Consider the following 18,807-nt stretch of genomic DNA (forward strand, 5'->3'; position numbering starts at 1 on the left):
CCATGGCTTTGGTGAATTTTCCCAAACAAGGGTAGTTGGAACCTTTGTAAAGTGAGTTTATGATATGTTCCCACCTTGGTAATGCACGCTCCATGTTCCCCACCTTGGTAACCACAGCTATTAAATATAAATTGGATCTCCTCACATTTATGATTTATCTCTTGACACACTTTTCTAAACTTTTTGGTTTTAGTTCCAGTTGACTTCTTCTGTTCTTCTAGAGTAAGAAAAGATAATCAAACCGGAATTAATTTCGGTTTGTTTTGGTAGATCACATAGTTTAACAGTTAACACTACAAAACAGAGGAAAACAGAGTAGAAGACAAAAGACTGAAAGCTGAAACCTTTCCAAAAATGGCAAAGAACCCTTACTCACTCTTCTTCTTAGGTCTACTAACGTATTTTACACTCGCCAGTTTCCCGGTGATCGTTTCCGGCCAACCCCCTCTCTTATTCACTTTTGGCGACTCTTCCTACGATGTGGGCAACACGAAGTTCTTCTCCTCGGAATTCGATCCAGCCACCGCTTGGCCTTACGGCGACTCCGTCGATGATCCAACCGGTCGTTGGTCTGACGGCCACATTGTCCCAGACTTCGTCGGTACAAAAATACAAATATAGACGAAAAAGTGTTACACTTTATTTAAGGGTTCATTCTTGTTATTGATTCAAGATCTAATTGCAAAACCAGGTCGATTGATTGGTCAAGGGGAACCAATTCCTCCGGTACTTGATCCAAAAGCTGATCTTTCCCGAGGAGCAAGCTTCGCTATGGCTGGAGCAGTTGTTCTTGGATCTCAATCCAAGACTGTAACTGTAAGCAATCTTTAGTTCACCATGGTTTTGTAAGATTTTTATATATACATCTATGTGTTCAGTTTTGTTGGGTTTTTTTCTTGCAGATGAATTTTGGAGAACAGATTTCGAAATTTGTAGAGTTGCATAAGAAATGGACTGATAAAGAAAGAGCAGAAGCTATATACATGCTCAACATCGGAGCTGATGATTACTTGAATTTCGCAAAGGATCATCCAAATGCTAATCTTGTGGAGCAGATTGCTCATGTTGCCAACGTTCTCTCTAGGATATCAAGAGAGCTCATGGTATGTATTATTATAGTCTTGTTCCAATACCCTTATAGTTACATGGACTGGTCCAGATTTAGTCTATTGCCTTTACAAGTTTTGATTATAGTAGGAAATATTTTTGGATATATGCAGAAATTATACAAGTCAGGTGGGGCGAGGAAGTTAGCGGTACAGAGCTTAGGACCGCTTGGTTGCTTACCGATAGTGAGACAAGAGTTAAAGACAGGTGAAAGTTGTATGGAGATGGTTAACTTCATGGTGAAAACACACAATGAAAGGCTTAGTCGTGTGCTCCATGCGATGACCGTACCATACCGTGGCTTAAGGTACAGCTTCTTTGATTTCAACGGTGAAATCCTCCGGAGGATCAATGAACCATCACTCCACGGTAATGAAATCATTGAAATTAAGTTTTTATCTCCTTTGTACATTTCGATTAAGTTGTATTAGTTATTATTCGAAATGAAATTGTGGTTTGTATGGTTAGGGTATACTGATACAACGACTTCTTGCTGTGGTACTGGATCGAGAAATGCATTCGGGTGTGGTTATAGCAACGTGCATTCAAAGCTCTGCAGCTACCAGAAATCGTTTCTGTTCTTCGACGGGCGTCACAACACCGAGAAAACCGATAAAGAAATCGCTAATTTGTTTTATTCTGGAGACAAACATGTTGTCTCGCCGGTGAATATAAGGGATCTCGTAGGTAAATCTGTGTCCTATCTTCCAGCGCAAGAAATCTAGAAACCCCCCCCTCCCCCAATCGTGTTCTGTTTCTTTGTGAAATAAGTAAATGGTTGTTGTTGTAAGCTGTAACACTCGAATTCCATTTCATACCGAAACGAGGATATACAAAAAAAAAAAAAAAACCGTTTACATTAAAGACGTCTAGAGCCGAAACAGTGTTTTAAGATTGTAAGGTGCAGTGAGTGACATTAGGCGAGCTTATTATTACAAGTGAGCTGAGAATGACGCGACAAGTAAACTTCTTTCTGCTAATAACACAAGAACAAGACGAAGGAATCTTAAGAAAACAAGGAATCTTCAGCAACATCGTATGATCAGAAATTCAGAACAACGAAACCGCATTGAACCGAACCTGAGAACCTCCTAAACCGGTTTTTATTTTTTTTTTTAAAAATATACGAATGAATCAATGAAGCCTTGAACCGAACCGAATCTAAACCAGCTTCGAATTTAAACCGCCGCTTCGTCCCGACAACCTCCATCGCCGCGTTGCATCAACCTCCGCTCCACACTTCAATCTCTCAACTTTATCCTCTAAACAATCTGAGCAGTGGCCTTGATCATGTTTCCTTAATTTTCACTCAATCGCATTATTGTTTCCGAAAAAAATCTTTCTTTCTCTTTTTGCTTTTAAAGTTTCTATTCAAAACTGATTATAGTAACACATAAGAGAGGTTCCAAATAGATTTTATTATAATGTTATATATGTTTGGGGGATACAAAACAAAAATACATTCGAGGGGGGTGATGATGATACGCTACAACAAATATAAAAACAGAGAGCTCAGAAAATTACTAAACAGTGTCATTTAAAAAGAAAGAAAGACAAAAATGAAGGGAACAAACAACAAGACTCATCAGATGATAATTTATACCTCCTATATACTTCATCACACCTTTTTTTTTATTTCAGGAAAGTTAAAAGAGAATGGAAGAGAAGGACTCATAAGATACCAATGCAACAAGCGCTAGGCGTGACTTGTACCATCCCCCACAACAGCAAAATCCTGTACACAGAAGACAGAAGAAGATCAAGTAAGGTTGTTTATCTTTACGATTCAACAAGATTTACTTCAGAAGAGATTAAAACTCACCAACACACAGCTTTATTTACAAACTAAGGAACCATCAATCACTTCAAAAGTCTCCTTCCAGCATGAAATTGATCTCATCTAAGCTCCACAGCTCCATTGGGTTTTCCTCTTCCTGAGTCACCGCACCAGTATCTGCGCCAAGCATGGCTTCCACTTCTAATGGAGTGTCCCATAAGGCGTTGTCAAGGTATACCATCAGATCATCAGACTCATCATTGTGGCTTATCCCGTCCTCGGAGTTAGGTTTAAGCTTCTTGGCTGCATTGCTTTCTTCAATGAAAGGAGCTTGGTTATTATTGACTAGCATTGACGAGATCTCGGGTGTTTTAGGGCCGTGATCACTCCACCCGAACTCAGAGCAGTCAAATGAGTTGCTGCCCTGATCAGAACTGAAATACTGGTACCCGTTGTTACCTCCTGCGTCGAACGAGTTCGTTAAACCAAACTGACTGTTGTACATCAGAGGCTTCTCTTCCATGAAACTCATATCACCAAAAGAGTCATGTCCCATGTTGTCAAAAGAGTTGTTGCAGTACTGCTGACTCAGATGTGTTTGCTGCTGAACCAATGTTGGGCTTTGGTTTGGTTTAGCCACTGGTTTCTGAAGACTACTGGTCTTAGCACTAGGGCGTTTCTGGGAGATGCTAGGGTTCTTCTTCTCCTCTGGGAAATTCACCTTAGCTTTGCTGCCGCGGATTCTGCGTGCTGCTGCATCGTAGGCTCTTGCTGCTTCCTCAGCTGTGTCGAACGTTCCAAGCCATTCCCGGGAGCCTTTTCTTGGATCACGAATCTCAGCTGCCCATTTGCCCCAAGGGCGCTGCCTAATCCCACGGTACTGATTCTTCCTCTTCCTCTTAGAAGATTTCTCAGCTTGGCCATCGGACTCTACAATTTTCTTGGCAGGAGTTGAACCTATTGGAGCCAAAACACACAAAAGATGGTAAGGGATCATTAACTGAATCAGAGACTCATATCAGAGCACAAAACTTTACTAATAAGTAATAACCAATTACACAATTAGAGAAAACTATATCATAAAGCAGAGTCAAATATATACATAAACAAAACTGCATCTCTTTAGAAGCTAAGGGATCTGGAAATTGACAACTCCAAAACACGGTAAGCTGGTAAATAATCAACATAGTGACAGCAGATGGTAACAAAACCAATTTTCAAAGACTTCAAACAACAATCAAAGCTATAGACACAAATAAATACCTTTGAAAACCAAAGATCCAGAAGATCTAAAACATTTCATCAACATAATTAAACAAAAAAGCCAAATAACAATACATGACAAAATTCTCAAAATTTTGACTTTTTTTTTTTGAGTTCAAACAAAGCCAAGCAAAAAGCCCATCTCTTGTTCCTTTACCCCCAGAAACCTTGAAAAGTATATAAAGATCTTTACTTTTTGGCTAAAGGAACACTCAACATACGATAGAGAGATAAACACATAAAACCCATTCAAATAAAGCTGAGATTTTGAATCAATTCCCAAGTATATATACCAGAGGAGACGAAGGCGGAGGCAGGTGAAGCTACAGGTTTGGTAGTTGCGGCGAAGACAAAAGGCTTCACATTTCCGAAGACATCATCGACATCGCAGTCAAAAGATGAATCATCCTTAAACCCTTGGAAGTCAGCTTCGAACTCATCGTCCAGATCGAAGAAATCGGATCGCTTCTTCGTCGATCTCTTCTTCGAAGCTTTCCCTTTGTTTTTCAGATCCGGCCATATAAACTCGCTCGTGACGCGGCGGGACCTCGGCGGCGGTATGAAATCGGAGATTATAGCTCCTCCACACATGGCGGCTCTGCTCTTTCAGGGGTGTAAATGATCAGAAAATAGAATCTTTGGGGCGAAACTATAAATATTATCTTCTTTAGGGTTCTCTTTTTTAAAATTTTCTCTGCTAGCTATGATGGTCTGTTACTCTCTCCAGAAAGATTGAGAAAGGGTGCGTCGTATATTATATAGTTTGCTTCTTTACTATTATACCCTTACTCGCGACTCGTAATGGCTATAAGGTTAATTGTCATGGTTTAGGTGGGTGAATAATTTTACAATTTGGTGTAGATTCTATTAATGTGTGTAATCACTATATATGGGAGATAATCATGAATAACATTGACCATTAAGATATATATTATTGTATTCTTTATTAATAAGAATATTTTACTTTGATATTTATTTGAGCCCACATATAAAGCATAGTAGGGTTAAATATATATAGATTTTATCGACTTTTGTCTGTTTTTAGTAAAAGATCTTGGTTATGTTGTGACACTTATCAAGTAATTTAAACAAACTACAAATGTTAATCTTTACAATAAATTTGCCTGGTAATATATGGTTCTACAAGAGAATAAGTTAATATACGGTAAGTTGAATCTTATCCTATGTTTGTTAACTTTGTCATTTGAAGTCTAAATTAACTTTTTGGGTTCAAATTCTTGAAGAACGGCCTATTATATCCTATACTGTTTACACTTTGATGTGAGAAGAGTCATACATATAACATAATTCGTATAAAACTTTCATGTAAATCAGGCAAAGTAAAGAAAATAGAATATCTGACTATAGTAGACATGCCACGGTAAATAAAGGAGGCTGTGCACAAGGAAAACATGCTAGGTGCATGCATTATTTTGACAATTAGATGCATGCATTATTTAATACTTTTATTATCATTTGTTAAAAAAAAATCAGAGACCAAAATACATGTAATTATATTGACAAAAGAAAATGACAAGTTATACTTTTTTATAAATAGACCGCTTTATTGAACAATAAACACGAACGGTCTACCTATTTCTAAAATAGATAGAGATACAGAAGTATCTAATGTTTAGATATTTCTAATGATACATAAGTATCTAAAATAGATAGTAAAATACAAAATGTGTAGATATTTCTAATGTTTAATACTTCTAGCAGTTCCCACAGAATTGCCAACTTTCGAGCACGTAAACAAATCAATCAAATGATTTGTTGTTGAGATTTCAAACTATCTTGACGAATCTAAAATAAATGAACCCCATCCCTAGTTGAGATTATCATGGAGTAGCAAAACTAGAAAATAGTAAAATACCAAAAAAATGAGATCATATAGATCATCTATGTGCGTGTGTTTGTGTTAGACGATGTTTCTTGAGATTTTAAGAAGAGAGATAAGAAAAATATTTTGACAAAAAAAAGAAAAAAGAGAGATAAGAAGTAGAAAAGACAAGTTGAGCAAGTGGACTTTACGACAAGGCTTTGCGTTGTCTTGGTCCTACCTTTGTACCACACCACACTTGACGCGCATATTCATAGTTCTAAACTTTAATATCTTCATCTATTTTATTGTTAATTGCATATCATTAGTTCTCCTAATTCAAATTATCCGGAGTTTCTTAACATGCATGATTACAATAAATCACCCTTTATGTGTCTTTTTTTTCTATCGTGATTTATATTCGGGATAATTATGAATTGTATTTTAGTATACCGTATACAGTACACTGTATATACGTCGGTATGTATAGTAAGTAAATCAATATATAGTATAAAAATAAAAAGAGTACAGAAGAATGAAGATAAAGTTAAGAATGCAAAAAGAGGTAGGACCATTATCTTTTTGGTTCGATTGAGACAAAGCTCCTAAAATAGCTGATCTCAAGTAACAGAAGATGATGTAAGTTTTGAATGCTACCCCCATCCCGTATCCTGCAATTATTTCTTGTTTCGTTATTATATGAGACATTCTACAATATGAATATACGCACTCAAATTTTAAATAACGAAATTATATACAGAAAATAAAAATAAAAGAAGGAGTTGAAATGCGCAATTGCCGCCGACAAAAAAAAAATGCGCAATTTTAATTCTATCTTTTTGTAGGAAAAGGTAATGGAATTATTTTTGATCTTTTTGACTGGTAGATGACCTGCATTTATGTTAGATGACTGTAAAATCTAGAAAGCTTCCAAATCGAATATTTCAATTACAAATCTTTTTTTTTCCACTGAGTTAGTTATATTAGATAAGGTATGCCTAAGCATACAAATGAGTCCAGTAAAGTTTACAGCCCACCAAAATTACAGAGACAGATCATATTCACTCTATAACTTTTAAAACCTTCTAAACGCTATCTGTACATATGAACCAAAAAATTGTCCCTTTTCACCTGAGCTTGCCATCAAATAACAAAGGATAAAGAGGTCTCTTCTTCAAAGACTAAACTAAGCCATTGAGGGTAAGATACTGCAACATATGATTGCATTCTCAGGTCCCTAGTGATGCTTTGAGCGATGAGACCCGCTCCTCTGTTTGCTTGTTCCAACTCGTGTTCCAAACACCAACCACTAATCCTTCCCAAAATCCTTCTTAGTTCCATAGACTGAAACCTGAAAGACGGCCAAGCTTTCGGCCTGTTCACCGCCCCTACGAGAGTTTTATCTTGAATGGCAAATATCACATTTATAAACTTGTGACTTAACATGCTTTCCATCGCCCATTCCAAAACTCTGAAAACTCCTTCGTCTTTATCTCTAGTGTTAGAGAAAGCTCGTCTACTGTGCATAAGGACGATTCCTTCATCATTTCTCACTACCCAAGCTCTTCCTGCAATCAGTTTTCCTTTGGACCAAGAGCAACCAACATTACACTTTACCCAGGATTCTTGTGGTCTAGACCAATAAACGAGAAGTTCACCATCCTCTGTTGTAGTTTTGTTGAGCGAAGGACTCAGTGTCTCAAGATTTTCTCCGCTGTCCTTTATCTGAGCCTGAAACCAATCATCAACCTCTTCATGAATTTTGCTCTTTGTATCTAGAGGGGAGAAACAGATACCTTCAAAGCATAAAGAGTTCCTATTTTTCCAGATCCTCCACAGGATCCAAGGGAAACATTTTCTCAAACCAGCTGGCCATCGCAGGTTGTTTCTGTTGGTTAGGAGATGATAGACATTTGAAAAAACAGAGCCATTTTGGAACCCAGAATTCGGAGAGGGATAGTCAGATAGAGCCCAAATCTGTCTGGCATAAGTGCAAGTAAATAGGATGTGGTTAATGGTCTCTTCTGCTTCTCCACAAACTCGACAAAGTTCATCTCCTTCAATTCCTCTTCTCCTGAGTAGATTTGCCACTGGAAGAGCTCCACTGAGGACTTTCCATAAGAATATCTTGATTTTTGGGGCGGTTTGAATACTCCATACCTCAGCTTTGAGACCATTTAGAGATGGTTGAGCTTCAACATCCTTGAGCGCTTGAGAATTAATAGATAGGGAGGCTAGCCAGTAGCCTGATTTGACGGAATACTCCCCACTTTTGTTATGCTTCCACACGTGATAATCTTTGTGATCTCTTACAGGTTTAATAGATTGTATTCTGTTTATATCTTGGGGAAAGAAGTGCTCTTCCAAAGCATCTAGATCCCATAACCCTGTACTCGGATCAATAAGGTCCTTCACTCTCAAGCAAACGTCAAAAATGGTATTTTTCCTCCATGGTGCTCTCATCCCATTATCCTCAATCCACGGTTCGGTCCATACAAACATTGATTATTCATTTCCTATCTTCTTCTCTAAACCTTTTTGTAAGAGCTCTCTTCCATGTAAAATACTTCTCCACCCGAAAGAGGGACGATAAGACAAACCTGCCTCCAAAAAATTGTCAAGCGGGTAGTATCTACTCTTCATTAGCTTTGAAAATAGGCAATCCTCGTCTTGGAATAACCGCCAGGCTTGTCTGGCTAGGAGCGCTTGGTTAAAAGTTTGTATGTCCTTGAATCCCAGTCCCCCTTTTTGTTTGGGGAGACACAGTTTATCCCAGCTTAACCAATGGATTTTCCTTGAATGTTCATTTGAACTCCACCAAAATTCTGCCATAGCGCTTGTCAAGTTTTCACAGGTTGACACTGGCAATTTGAAGCAGGACATAGCAAAGACAAGCATTGCAAGGGCCACTGACTTCAATAACATTTCTTTGCCTCCCTGAGAAAGAAACCTTGAATACCACCCTGACATCTTACCTTTAACTCTGTCTTTGAGGTATGAGAGCATTTCCACTTTCGATCCACTAAAACATTCGGGTAAACCTAAATAATTGCCAACACCTCCTTGATTGAAAATCCCCAGTTTTCCTTAGATAGACCTCTTTATCACCTCATTTACTTTTGAGCCAAAGGTAATTGATGATTTTGAAAGGTTGATGATCTGCCATGTGGCTGCACCATAACTATTCAGGATCCGTTGAATTGTGTCAGCTTGATCCATAGAAGCCTTGCATAGAAACAAGCTGTCGTCTGCAAACAGCAAGTGATTAACCCAAGGTCCTTGATCCGAGAAAGAGATGCCTTCAATTTTGCCTTCCGCTTGAGCTTTGTTTAACAGATGTGATAAACCTTCTGTGCAAAGTACAAAGAGAAAAGGGGATAGAGGATCTCCTTGTCTCAACCCTCTCTGAGGAGTTATCATCTCATATGGCTGGTCATTAAGTAGAACTGAGTAAGTAACCGTGGAGACACATCTCATCACCCATTCAATCCAAATATTATGAAATCCCATGGCCACTAAGAGATACCTAAGATAGCTCCATTTTACCCTATCATATGCCTTTGACATATCAGTTTTTATGGCCATGAAGTCCTTAGAGATACTCGGATGAACTCTCAAGCTGTGCACTAGTTCGTGAGCAACGAGAATATTATCCGATATGAGCCTGTCTGAAACAAAAGCTGATTGTGATTCAGAGACAATATCTGAAAGGAAGGGTTGCAACCTGAACACCATGATTTTTGAAATGATTTTGTAGAGTACTGAGCAAAGACTTATAGGTCTTAAGTTTGTCATTTCTGTAGGATGATGCGTTTTTGGAATCAAGCACAAGTGTGTGTAGTTCCAATCAGATGGGAGAACTCCTTCAACAAAAAACTTCTGAATCTCAGCAATTACTTGAGGACCTATGATGTTCCAGTAATGTTGAAAGAATAACGCCGACATTCCATCAGGTCCGGGAGCACTAGACGCTTTAATGGAAAAAGTTGCAGCTTTGATTTCTTTAGCTGAGACCTTCTTGATCAGGGCTTTATTCATTTCCTCAGACACTCTAGTACTAAACCCTGAGAACCACTCATTGAAAGGAGCAGGATTAGAAGATTTAAACAGATTGGCGAAATAAGCCGAGGCTACTTCTCCCTTTGCAGCTTCAGATTTCTGGAAGATCCCATTAATATCCTTAAGCTTATCAATTCTATTTCTCTCTCTATTGTTTTTAACCGAAGCATGAAAGAACTTAGAATTCCTATCTCCACTTCTTAGCCACTTTTGTCTGCTTTTCTGTTTCCAATATTTTTCTTCTTCTCTGTAAGCCAAACAAAGTTCCCTTTTTAAGATCCTAATCTTCTGGAAGTTTGGCCATCTATCAGACTGTTCTTTCTCCAGAGCAACCTCTATCTGCTGAATTTTGTCAAAAGCATTCATAGAGTTCTTTTTTTTCCAGGTACTTAAAGATTTCCTGCACTCTCTGAGTCTGTCTGCAACTGACAGATTAAAACCTGGTCTCTGCACTGTCCATGCTTTGATAATAGCTTCCTTAACCCCTTGTTTACGCAGGAAATGACAATCAAACCGAAACTGGCCCTTATAGGATTGTTGCGAAGACATCAACTTTACTAGAACAGGTCTGTGATCAGATCCTCTCATATCCAAGAAAGCTTGGTTTGAAGCTGGAAACTGAGCAAACCATTCACTATTGCCAAAAGCCCTATCCAATCTGCTCTGGATCCACAGATCTCCTCTTTTACCAGCCCAAGTGAATTTATTTCCATGACTCGGAAGCTCACTCATATCACAAGCATTTAGCATATCCGGGAAAGGCTTGAAAGAAGCATCAGTTCTTCTTGGACCACCTAGTTTTTCACCATTATGTAGAATCTCATTGAAATCACCTAGGATACACCATCTATCTCTCCTTCCAATTCCAATCCGAGATAATCTTTCCCAAACAAAGTTTCTATTACTTTTATTCGGATTACCGTAAATACAAGAAACAAAGAAGTTTAAATCTCCAAATTAAACTTGAAGATCCAACATGTTCTTATCAAAAAACTTTATATCTAGCTTAATATTATTCTTCCAGAACAGAGCCAATCCACCACATTTTCCAATGGGGTCAACTGTAAAAACCCTATCATATCCTAACCATTCTTGCAGGTCCACTAATACATCTCTTTGATTCATAGTCTCCATCAAAAAAAGCATCTCTGGGAAATGTTTCTTACGCATTTCTTTGAGACGAGGAATCGCCAAGTCTTGAGACTGTCCCAAGCCCTGACAATTCCAGCTCATTATGCTCATTGGGCGTTAGGCAATCCCCCCTTGGGATCACCTCTTTGGGATTAAGCTTTTGTTGTTTAGCAGTGCTTGTTCCCACAATGTCTGCTTTTCTCTTCTCTTGCTCACCAATTGTTAGCCCCTTCTTCAGATTATGCATACTTTCTATCTGAAACTGATCCTTAGGCTTGAGTTTTCTCGTAGACTTTGAAGGTCTGTTTCTTGGTTTACCTTTTTTTCAAACCAATCCCGGATGAACCAGACTCAAAGGATCCAGTCCTGTAACCCGTCAGATTGGCTTGAAAAGGTTGAGAAAGAGTAAGGAAGTTGCTATTATGATAAGTAGAATCAATATAAAACTTCTCCACAGGCCAAACACTTTCTTCCATTAGATTTGTCTAAGGAACCCTTTTTTCCAAACTAAGTGAGCCAGCAGCTTCGTTTCTCAATGAAATGTCCGGGTCTTCAAAACCAAAGACAAACCATTTCCCTTTGTTTACCTTGGGGTGGAAAATAGGAGCAGGTTCTAACCTTAGGATTGATTTTTTCCAAATGGGGTCCTTTTCAACCTCTCCCACAGTCTTCTTTACATGATCCCTTTTTATGACTAATTCTTCCTCATTTCCTAGCCTCAAATACTGCCTCATACCTTCCAGTACTTCAGGAGCAATACGAGGTCTCCCGGAGTTGGGATCAATTCCAACTTGATATTCTGATAGCACTCCAAACAGCGGGTCAGACGGTTTTAGCACCGGCTCTGCTTTGGGATTTTCAGCTTTCCCACCTGTTCTTGAAGAAACCTCTACAGGAACCTGTTTGTCAGGAATAAGGGGCAATCCTCCTTTTCATGGGTGAGTCTCTGGCATTCATAGCACCATTTGTGAATTTTTTCGTATTCAAATTTGACAAACGTAGTGCCCCCATTCTTTATAACCACAGCTTTTGATCTTCTAAGAGGTCTAGAGACATCAAACATAACCTTAACTCTAATGAATTCTTGTACTTGAGACTCATCTGGGTCAAAAGCTACCTCTAATACTTGTCCAATGATTTTCCCTAAAGCCGTTAAGGCCTGTTTCGTGTAGAAATTTATCGGCAGCTTCCAGATCTGAATCCACAAAGGAACAAATTGCAGATAATTATCAGGGGGATATTCATACCATCTATCCATAACCATAGCCCATTGGTTATAAGTTTGGACTCCTTTGTCGAGCACTTCTTGCAAGTCATGTTCATACTTGAATATGAACTGGAAGCGTTCTCTTGATAAAGCGATTCCCCTCACTCTTCCAATCTTTTGCCACTTCCTTGGCATATCTTTGATTAGGTGATTCATTGGCTGTCTGGTTGGGTTTAGAGTACGCCCCACCAAGCTAATGGTGTTTCTTTCGCACGAGGAGAATTCTGGGAGATCAAGCATCTCGAACGGCAACTCTTCCTCATCCTTCAGAGACATAGCCATTAAGGCTTTATCCATTGCAGATGACATGATTAAGAAAAATCTGGTAAAAACTTCACAAGATTGAAAGACAAACTTTCTCATTTTTTTCAGAAATTTAAGATCTACTTTTTGAAACACAAAAAGTAACGATAAACTGGGTGAATAGAACTCGAAAGAAACGTGTTTTTACCACTTTGACTCTAGTCTTCAAACTAGTAATAGACACTAAATGAGATAAAGTATTCTAAGCCCAAAAGAGAAACCTTCGTGAAATCCTTAATCTAAACATGTTTCAATCACAAATCTAAAAGTGTTTATTTTAACCCATAAACATAATATATTGTTGTCTGCCACTACTACCAGTAAAGTAAACTACACAACACTTACCTGCAAACACGTACATCTTCTATTTTAGGCTATTAATCGAATTATCATTCTATAATCCTTTTTAGCTAATTAGGCTCTTGGTGTTGAAGCCTTGTTCTTTTGTGATTTTCTATAAATGGGGTATAGTCTGATTTTTTTGGTGCTCGTTGGTGAACCTTTCTCAGGTTCCTTGGTTGATGTAAGGTTGTAACATTTCCGAACTTCAATATAATCATATCTCGATGACAAAACGAATATCTTTTTCTACTTTCACCAACTCGCCTAGAAAGAAAATATATTGAAGTGCGTCAATGTGGGCTTGGAGCTTTAAGCTTCAAAAGCCTCATTCAAAGCCCACATCACAAGTGCAAGGATATTAGATTGATAGATTCTACAAAAATGGGACGTTCTTAGATGCTGCATCTTACTTAAACAACAAAAGATACAATTTTTTTATATTACAGATTACATAGACGACGACAACAACAACAACAACAACTTACGATCTTCCTTCATCATTTATAACAAAGGAGACCAGAATTTTCCCGGTCACCAAATCCTAAAAACCCTTCACAAAGGTTGTTGAAGAGTGACCACCAAGGGACTTGTCACATTTCGTTTCCCATCTGACCAAACTATATGACCAGTCTTCACATTTGTCGCTCCTGGTGACAGCTTCACCTTTGTGGTCTTTACCCTAACAATAAAACTCAGTTTCTGCCCGACCCGTCTTAACGATAGCTTCTTCGGCTCAACCGTCACCGTAGTCCCTCTCGGCGGCCTAATCTTAATCTCATAAACCGAATCAGAGTCGCCTACATTAGTCACTGTCCTAATGAAATGTGTCGACATTTTACTCTCTCCGTACTGCTGAAACACGACTGAAAACGACGGGTAGTTCAAATTCCCAACATGTCCCGCTCGTCTCGCACCGTCGCAGTCCGCTTTGCGACGGGTTATTGTCACAATGTTGGCTCCTGTGTAGTTAGAATTACACAAGAAGTTGATATAATCATAAGATGTTATATCATAGACCAATCCCGGATCCATAGCTTTGGTTGGGTGAACATGACCCGAACCATAATCCATAACCGAAGATGTATTGCCAGTGGACTCATCCATCATAGCCTCACCGCGGTTATCAACCCTGTAAGCCGTTGTCATCAATGCTGATCTTATCGCCGCAGGACTCCAATCCGGATGAGACGCCTTGAGCAGAGCAGCTAGACCAGACACGTGGGGGCACGCCATTGAAGTGCCTGATAAAATGTTGAACTCCGTTCTCCGGTTATCAGAAGAAACACCCGATGGACCAATCCGGTCAGGCCAAGCAGCTAAAATGTTCAAACCGGGTGCGATAACATCCGGTTTAAGAATGTCCGGCGTCTCTGGGTTAGGCCCACGAGCAGAGAAAGATGCCACAACCGGTGCAGGTCGGATCCCAAGTCGAGTCCCTTTGAAAACAATCGTAGCCGTTGGTTTCTTCGATGAACGAGACTTAGACGATTCAGAGATGTACCTTCGTATCTCATCTCCACCAGAAGCACCAACAGATGTCGCCGGTAACACGTGGCAATCGGCGACTAAACCTTCACCGTCGAACACACCATTCGCTATAATCATCCCCAAGCCTCCATTTTTTCTAACGATCTCACCTTTGGTTGCTCTAGAGTTGATTCCTCTATCACAAAGAACGATCTTTCCCTTAACCAAATTCGGATCCAACGAACCTTCGAGACACAGAGACGAAGAGTAACCGTCACCACCGAGTAAACTACCACCGTAAACTAACGGGTACATTCGACCCGGATCCAGACCCGGTCCACCGTAAACACTAACACCTGAAATCATCTTCCCGTTACCGAGCTTCACATTCGCCGGAAAATCCCTATCAATTGTTCCAGCTCCGACTGTAGTCATCCACGGAGCAACGTTCGTCACCGTCAAAGCACCGGGACCTCCGTTTCCGGCGGAAGCAGAGACGAAGATCCCTCTGTCAATAGCTCCGAAAGCTCCAATGGCGATTGCGTCTAGGTAGTAAGGAACCACGACGCCTCCGACAGAGAGTGAGATGACATCGACACCGTCGGCGACGGCGGTGTCGAAAGCAGCTAAGATATCGGAGTCGTAACAGCCGGAGTTCCAACAGACTTTGTACGCGGCGAGTCTTGCCTTCGGAGCCATCCCAGCAGCGAGGCCGCGAGCGTAGCCGAGCGTCGACGCCGGAAAAACGTAACGGCCGGCGGAGATCGAAGCAGTATGTGTTCCATGTCCATCTGAGTCACGCGGGGAGCGAAACTCAGTCGTTTCGTTCATCTTCCCGTTGGTTGCTTCGTAACCGCCGCAGAAGAATCTAGCTCCGACGAGTTTACGGTTACAAGCCGTTGTAGGGAAATCTTGAGAAGCGATACATTGGCCTTTCCATCTAATGGGAACAGGGCCAAGACCACGGTCATCAAAGCTTGGTCTTTCGGGCCAAATACCCGTATCGATTACTCCGATTACAAGATCCGACCCGAAATCGGACTCTTCGAGTAAGCCCGCTTTGTCGGTGGACCGAAGACCAAGAAACTCAGGGGAACGAGTGGTGTGCAAGTGACGGACTTGCTCGGGGATAACAGAGATGACATGAGGATGGTTTAAGAGCTGAGCAGCGTCTTGTGAAGTGAGTCTTGCGGAGAAGCCATGAAAAACGGTGTCGTATGTGTGGATGATGGAAGGAGTGGTGGATGTGAGTGAGGTGAGTGAGGAGGTGTACCAGTGACGGTGAGTTGGGAAGATTGAAGGTTTAGCTTCGTGGTCGACGTGGATGATGTAAGTCAAGGAGTTTAGGTCGTTGGTAGAAGAGGAAGAAGAAGATGGGGAAAGAAGAGTCAAGAGGAAGAAGAAGAAGAAGAGAGCCATTGACGGAGAAAGGTAGGGTTTTGGATTGTGGATTTGGTTAGTGAGTGGAGGAAGAAGAAGAAGGTTGATGAGGGTACCACATTGATGATACAGAAGCGGAGAAAGAGAGGAGAGACTGTGGTTTACCCTAGTGTCTAGTGTGTGTACACAGAGGAAGGAAGCAGAAGAAGTTGTGTTTTTGTGAGCTGGAGGCACAGTCTCTTTTTTTTTTTTTTTTGCTTTGTTTATTTACGGAATTACCCCTATATACTTTTTCTAAAAAATTAAATGTGATAGTGTTTGAAACTACAATAGTAGATGGGATTTTTGATTTCTCATATAGATATAGTCCATTAGAAGAAATTGAAGAGGAAAGATAAAAACATATATATTCGGTAGGTGCAGTTATGTTTCCAGGTGACAGATTCATATGTTTCTTTCACGGGTTATTTTCAAAATCTAAATATGCATTGATTGGGATAACATATTTGGTCGCTTATTATTAAAATCTTGCTTTGATTCCATCTCTTGACGTCAAAACAAAAGTAAGGTTTTTCACGTCATTTGGATTTGGTAAAAGCTAACACTAAACAGACGTGGGTCCTTTGGCTTGTTCGACATGTGTTTGAGTTCGCTCGTGTTTAGAATCTTAGGATAAACTTAAACTTTTTATTAATCAGAATAAGGATAAGCCATTATGATATTTTTGTCCAATGTTTGATTAGTTGTTAAGATACATTTGAGATGTTTTGACCAAAATAACATTTATTTTCTTTGGATAAAATTGATCAACGAATCTTACCAGAAGTTTGTCATATGATTAGAACTTAGAAGGACTTCTTAATAAAAAAAAAAATATATACTACAACAAGTTATAAAAAAAAAGACTCTATAATTCTTAGTTTGACGCTTAGAGCCTTAGAGGAAACAAAACATTTCGGAAGCATAATAAATTAGAGTTACAAGATGTGTTTATGTTCCATAGAAAATCCACCTGACTAGTTTGGTCGATGTTTATTACAGGTATATTATTGAGCCCAGAGACAAAGCAGTGCGTTGTGTTCACGTGATTTTTGTTTTCTTCTGCTATTTTTTTCTTTTTTATTACAAGAAAATAACCAACCCCAAGAATTTAAAGTCTATAATAAAACGAAAAAAGTGTACCCATTCAACTGTATTGGCGGGGTAATACGGACAATAAATGTACGTCTAGTGTATTATTTATTTTGCAGAAATTAATCAGACCAAAATTGCCGAAATTCATTAAGATCATTGAATTTTGCAGATTATTCAGGTACAATGGGACTATTCCTTTTATTTGTGGGGTAAAAAATAAATAGAGACTATTCTAGGATTCTTTATCTAAAAGTAAAACAATTATTATTGACTATGGGGGAAGTCTAGTAGCGACTACTGAGTAGCGACTAGTGAGTAGGAAGTTCTCTAAAGCGAAACATATAGAATGGACCTCTTTCTCTAATTACTCTTCTTTTTCACTTTTGCTTTAACTTATTAATCAAAGTCGAATCAAACCTTCGACCTTTTGAAACCTTAATACTATTTTCCAATAGACTTACATTTGCATATTAATGCAATAGGCATAACAGTCGTTACGCTAGAGTGCTAAACTCGTTACCCTAGAGTGCTAAACAATACGCCAACAACCTCAGCTTAGATTTATAAATAAATTTGATCAAATAACGCATCGAATGGGCCTTTAAGTACGAATATGGGAAGCGTGAGAAGAAACCCACGCAGATCCACATCCATAGCAAAAGTCAAACCCACACCTACAAAAAACACCCAAAAGACAAAAATCAAATGATTGATATTAGTATTGGAACACACTCTTCCAAAGCAAAAAAAAAAGATTTGTAATGATTCAAACACAAACCTGCAATTTATATGCAGACAACCATAGACTTTATCAACGTAGTACTTGCACTTAGGACACCTTCTCCACTGCTTGTTCTTCGCCATCTGAACCAACAAAGCATCTTCTTCATCACTACTCTTCTTCTTCGTATTCCCATATTTCTGGAACTCCTCACAGCCAATCCCCGCATGCCACGTAACCTTACACTTAACGCAGAACAGTCTGTGACAAGACGGGCACTCCGTCTGCGTCACGTTAGCATCACCACCTCCATCGTTCACCATCATTGCCGAACAGTCTTTGAACGGACAGTAGAACTTATCCCACGAGGAGATAAGCGACTCGCACAAGATTTTCTCCCAGCGGTCGAACACGTCCTTAGGGATCAGATCTCGACAAGCGTACGGCTCTATAAGGCTCGTACACTCCACGTCAGGGCATTTGATCCTCGCTGCGTTATCTTTGATCTTAGTCGCCACGTAACGTACGGTGCAGTCGGTGCAGTACGAGTGAGCGCAGTTAGTTGTTCCTCGGAAGATGTCAGACGAAGGTTTCTGGTCCATACAGATCATACAGAACATTCTTGATGATGGTTCGACGGGATCCTCCTCGATTTTTATCTCCGGTTCCTGCTTAACCCGCGTGACAAGGTTCATCTGGACTTGGGGATGATGATGATTAACCCCAACCGTAGAAGCGACCAAGGAAGAAAACAGAGCTTCTTGGAGATAGAGCTCCGTAGCGTAGTTCTCGTCGGAGATTGGGAAAACCTCATCGTAATCGAATAAATCAGAGAAGTAGGTTTCGTCTACCAACACATCCGTGTCCATCTTTGGGCTTGACGAAGATGATGATGACGAACCGTCATTCATCTGTAGAAACTGAGAAGAAGGGTTTAGGGGAAAACTCTTTATTATTGTGTTAGTCTTTCTTAATCAATGATACATGGTTTATATAACACTAGGTCTTATGGTTTATATAACACTAGGTCTTAG

At 39.7% G+C, this 18,807-nt stretch overlaps 5 protein-coding genes across 5 annotated transcripts; 1 reads left to right on the top strand and 4 right to left on the bottom strand.

Annotated features, from left to right (window-relative positions):
• Positions 1–23: 23 nt before the first annotated feature.
• On the top strand, positions 24–1,971 carry LOC104765236 (GDSL esterase/lipase At3g14220). Its single transcript, XM_010488920.3, has 5 exons — positions 24–601; positions 692–816; positions 903–1,103; positions 1,221–1,476; positions 1,576–1,971. Exons 1-5 carry the CDS (start codon positions 355–357, stop codon positions 1,830–1,832), a joined length of 1,086 nt encoding a protein of 361 aa, XP_010487222.1. The 5' UTR covers positions 24–354; the 3' UTR covers positions 1,833–1,971.
• A 537-nt stretch (positions 1,972–2,508) lies between these two features.
• Positions 2,509–5,025, bottom strand: LOC104765237 (ethylene-responsive transcription factor RAP2-2). The gene is made up of 3 exons (XM_010488921.3): positions 4,441–5,025; positions 2,930–3,841; positions 2,509–2,842 (listed from the first exon to the last, which is right to left on the bottom strand). Exons 1-2 carry the CDS (start codon positions 4,736–4,738, stop codon positions 2,973–2,975), a joined length of 1,167 nt encoding a protein of 388 aa, XP_010487223.1. The 5' UTR covers positions 4,739–5,025; the 3' UTR covers positions 2,509–2,842; positions 2,930–2,972.
• A 6,619-nt stretch (positions 5,026–11,644) lies between these two features.
• Positions 11,645–12,723, bottom strand: LOC147920255 (uncharacterized). Its single transcript, XM_087500981.1, has 2 exons — positions 12,181–12,723; positions 11,645–12,058 (listed from the first exon to the last, which is right to left on the bottom strand). Exons 1-2 carry the CDS (start codon positions 12,721–12,723, stop codon positions 11,645–11,647), a joined length of 957 nt encoding a protein of 318 aa, XP_087357107.1.
• Positions 12,724–13,460: 737 nt separating this feature from the next.
• On the bottom strand, positions 13,461–16,285 carry LOC104765238 (subtilisin-like protease SBT1.5). The gene has a single exon (XM_087502247.1). The coding sequence runs from the start codon at positions 15,955–15,957 to the stop codon at positions 13,624–13,626; it is 2,334 nt and encodes a 777-aa protein (XP_087358373.1). The 5' UTR covers positions 15,958–16,285; the 3' UTR covers positions 13,461–13,623.
• Positions 16,286–17,653: 1,368 nt separating this feature from the next.
• LOC104767504 (E3 ubiquitin-protein ligase RSL1-like) lies at positions 17,654–18,684 on the bottom strand. The gene is made up of 2 exons (XM_010491524.2): positions 17,831–18,684; positions 17,654–17,726 (listed from the first exon to the last, which is right to left on the bottom strand). Exons 1-2 carry the CDS (start codon positions 18,682–18,684, stop codon positions 17,654–17,656), a joined length of 927 nt encoding a protein of 308 aa, XP_010489826.2.
• Between the last annotated feature and the right edge of the window lie 123 nt (positions 18,685–18,807).

This window comes from Camelina sativa, chromosome 19 (genome assembly GCF_030686135.1).
Source record: "Camelina sativa cultivar CO46 ecotype springtype chromosome 19, ASM3068613v1".
Lineage (NCBI taxonomy): Eukaryota > Viridiplantae > Streptophyta > Magnoliopsida > Brassicales > Brassicaceae > Camelina > Camelina sativa.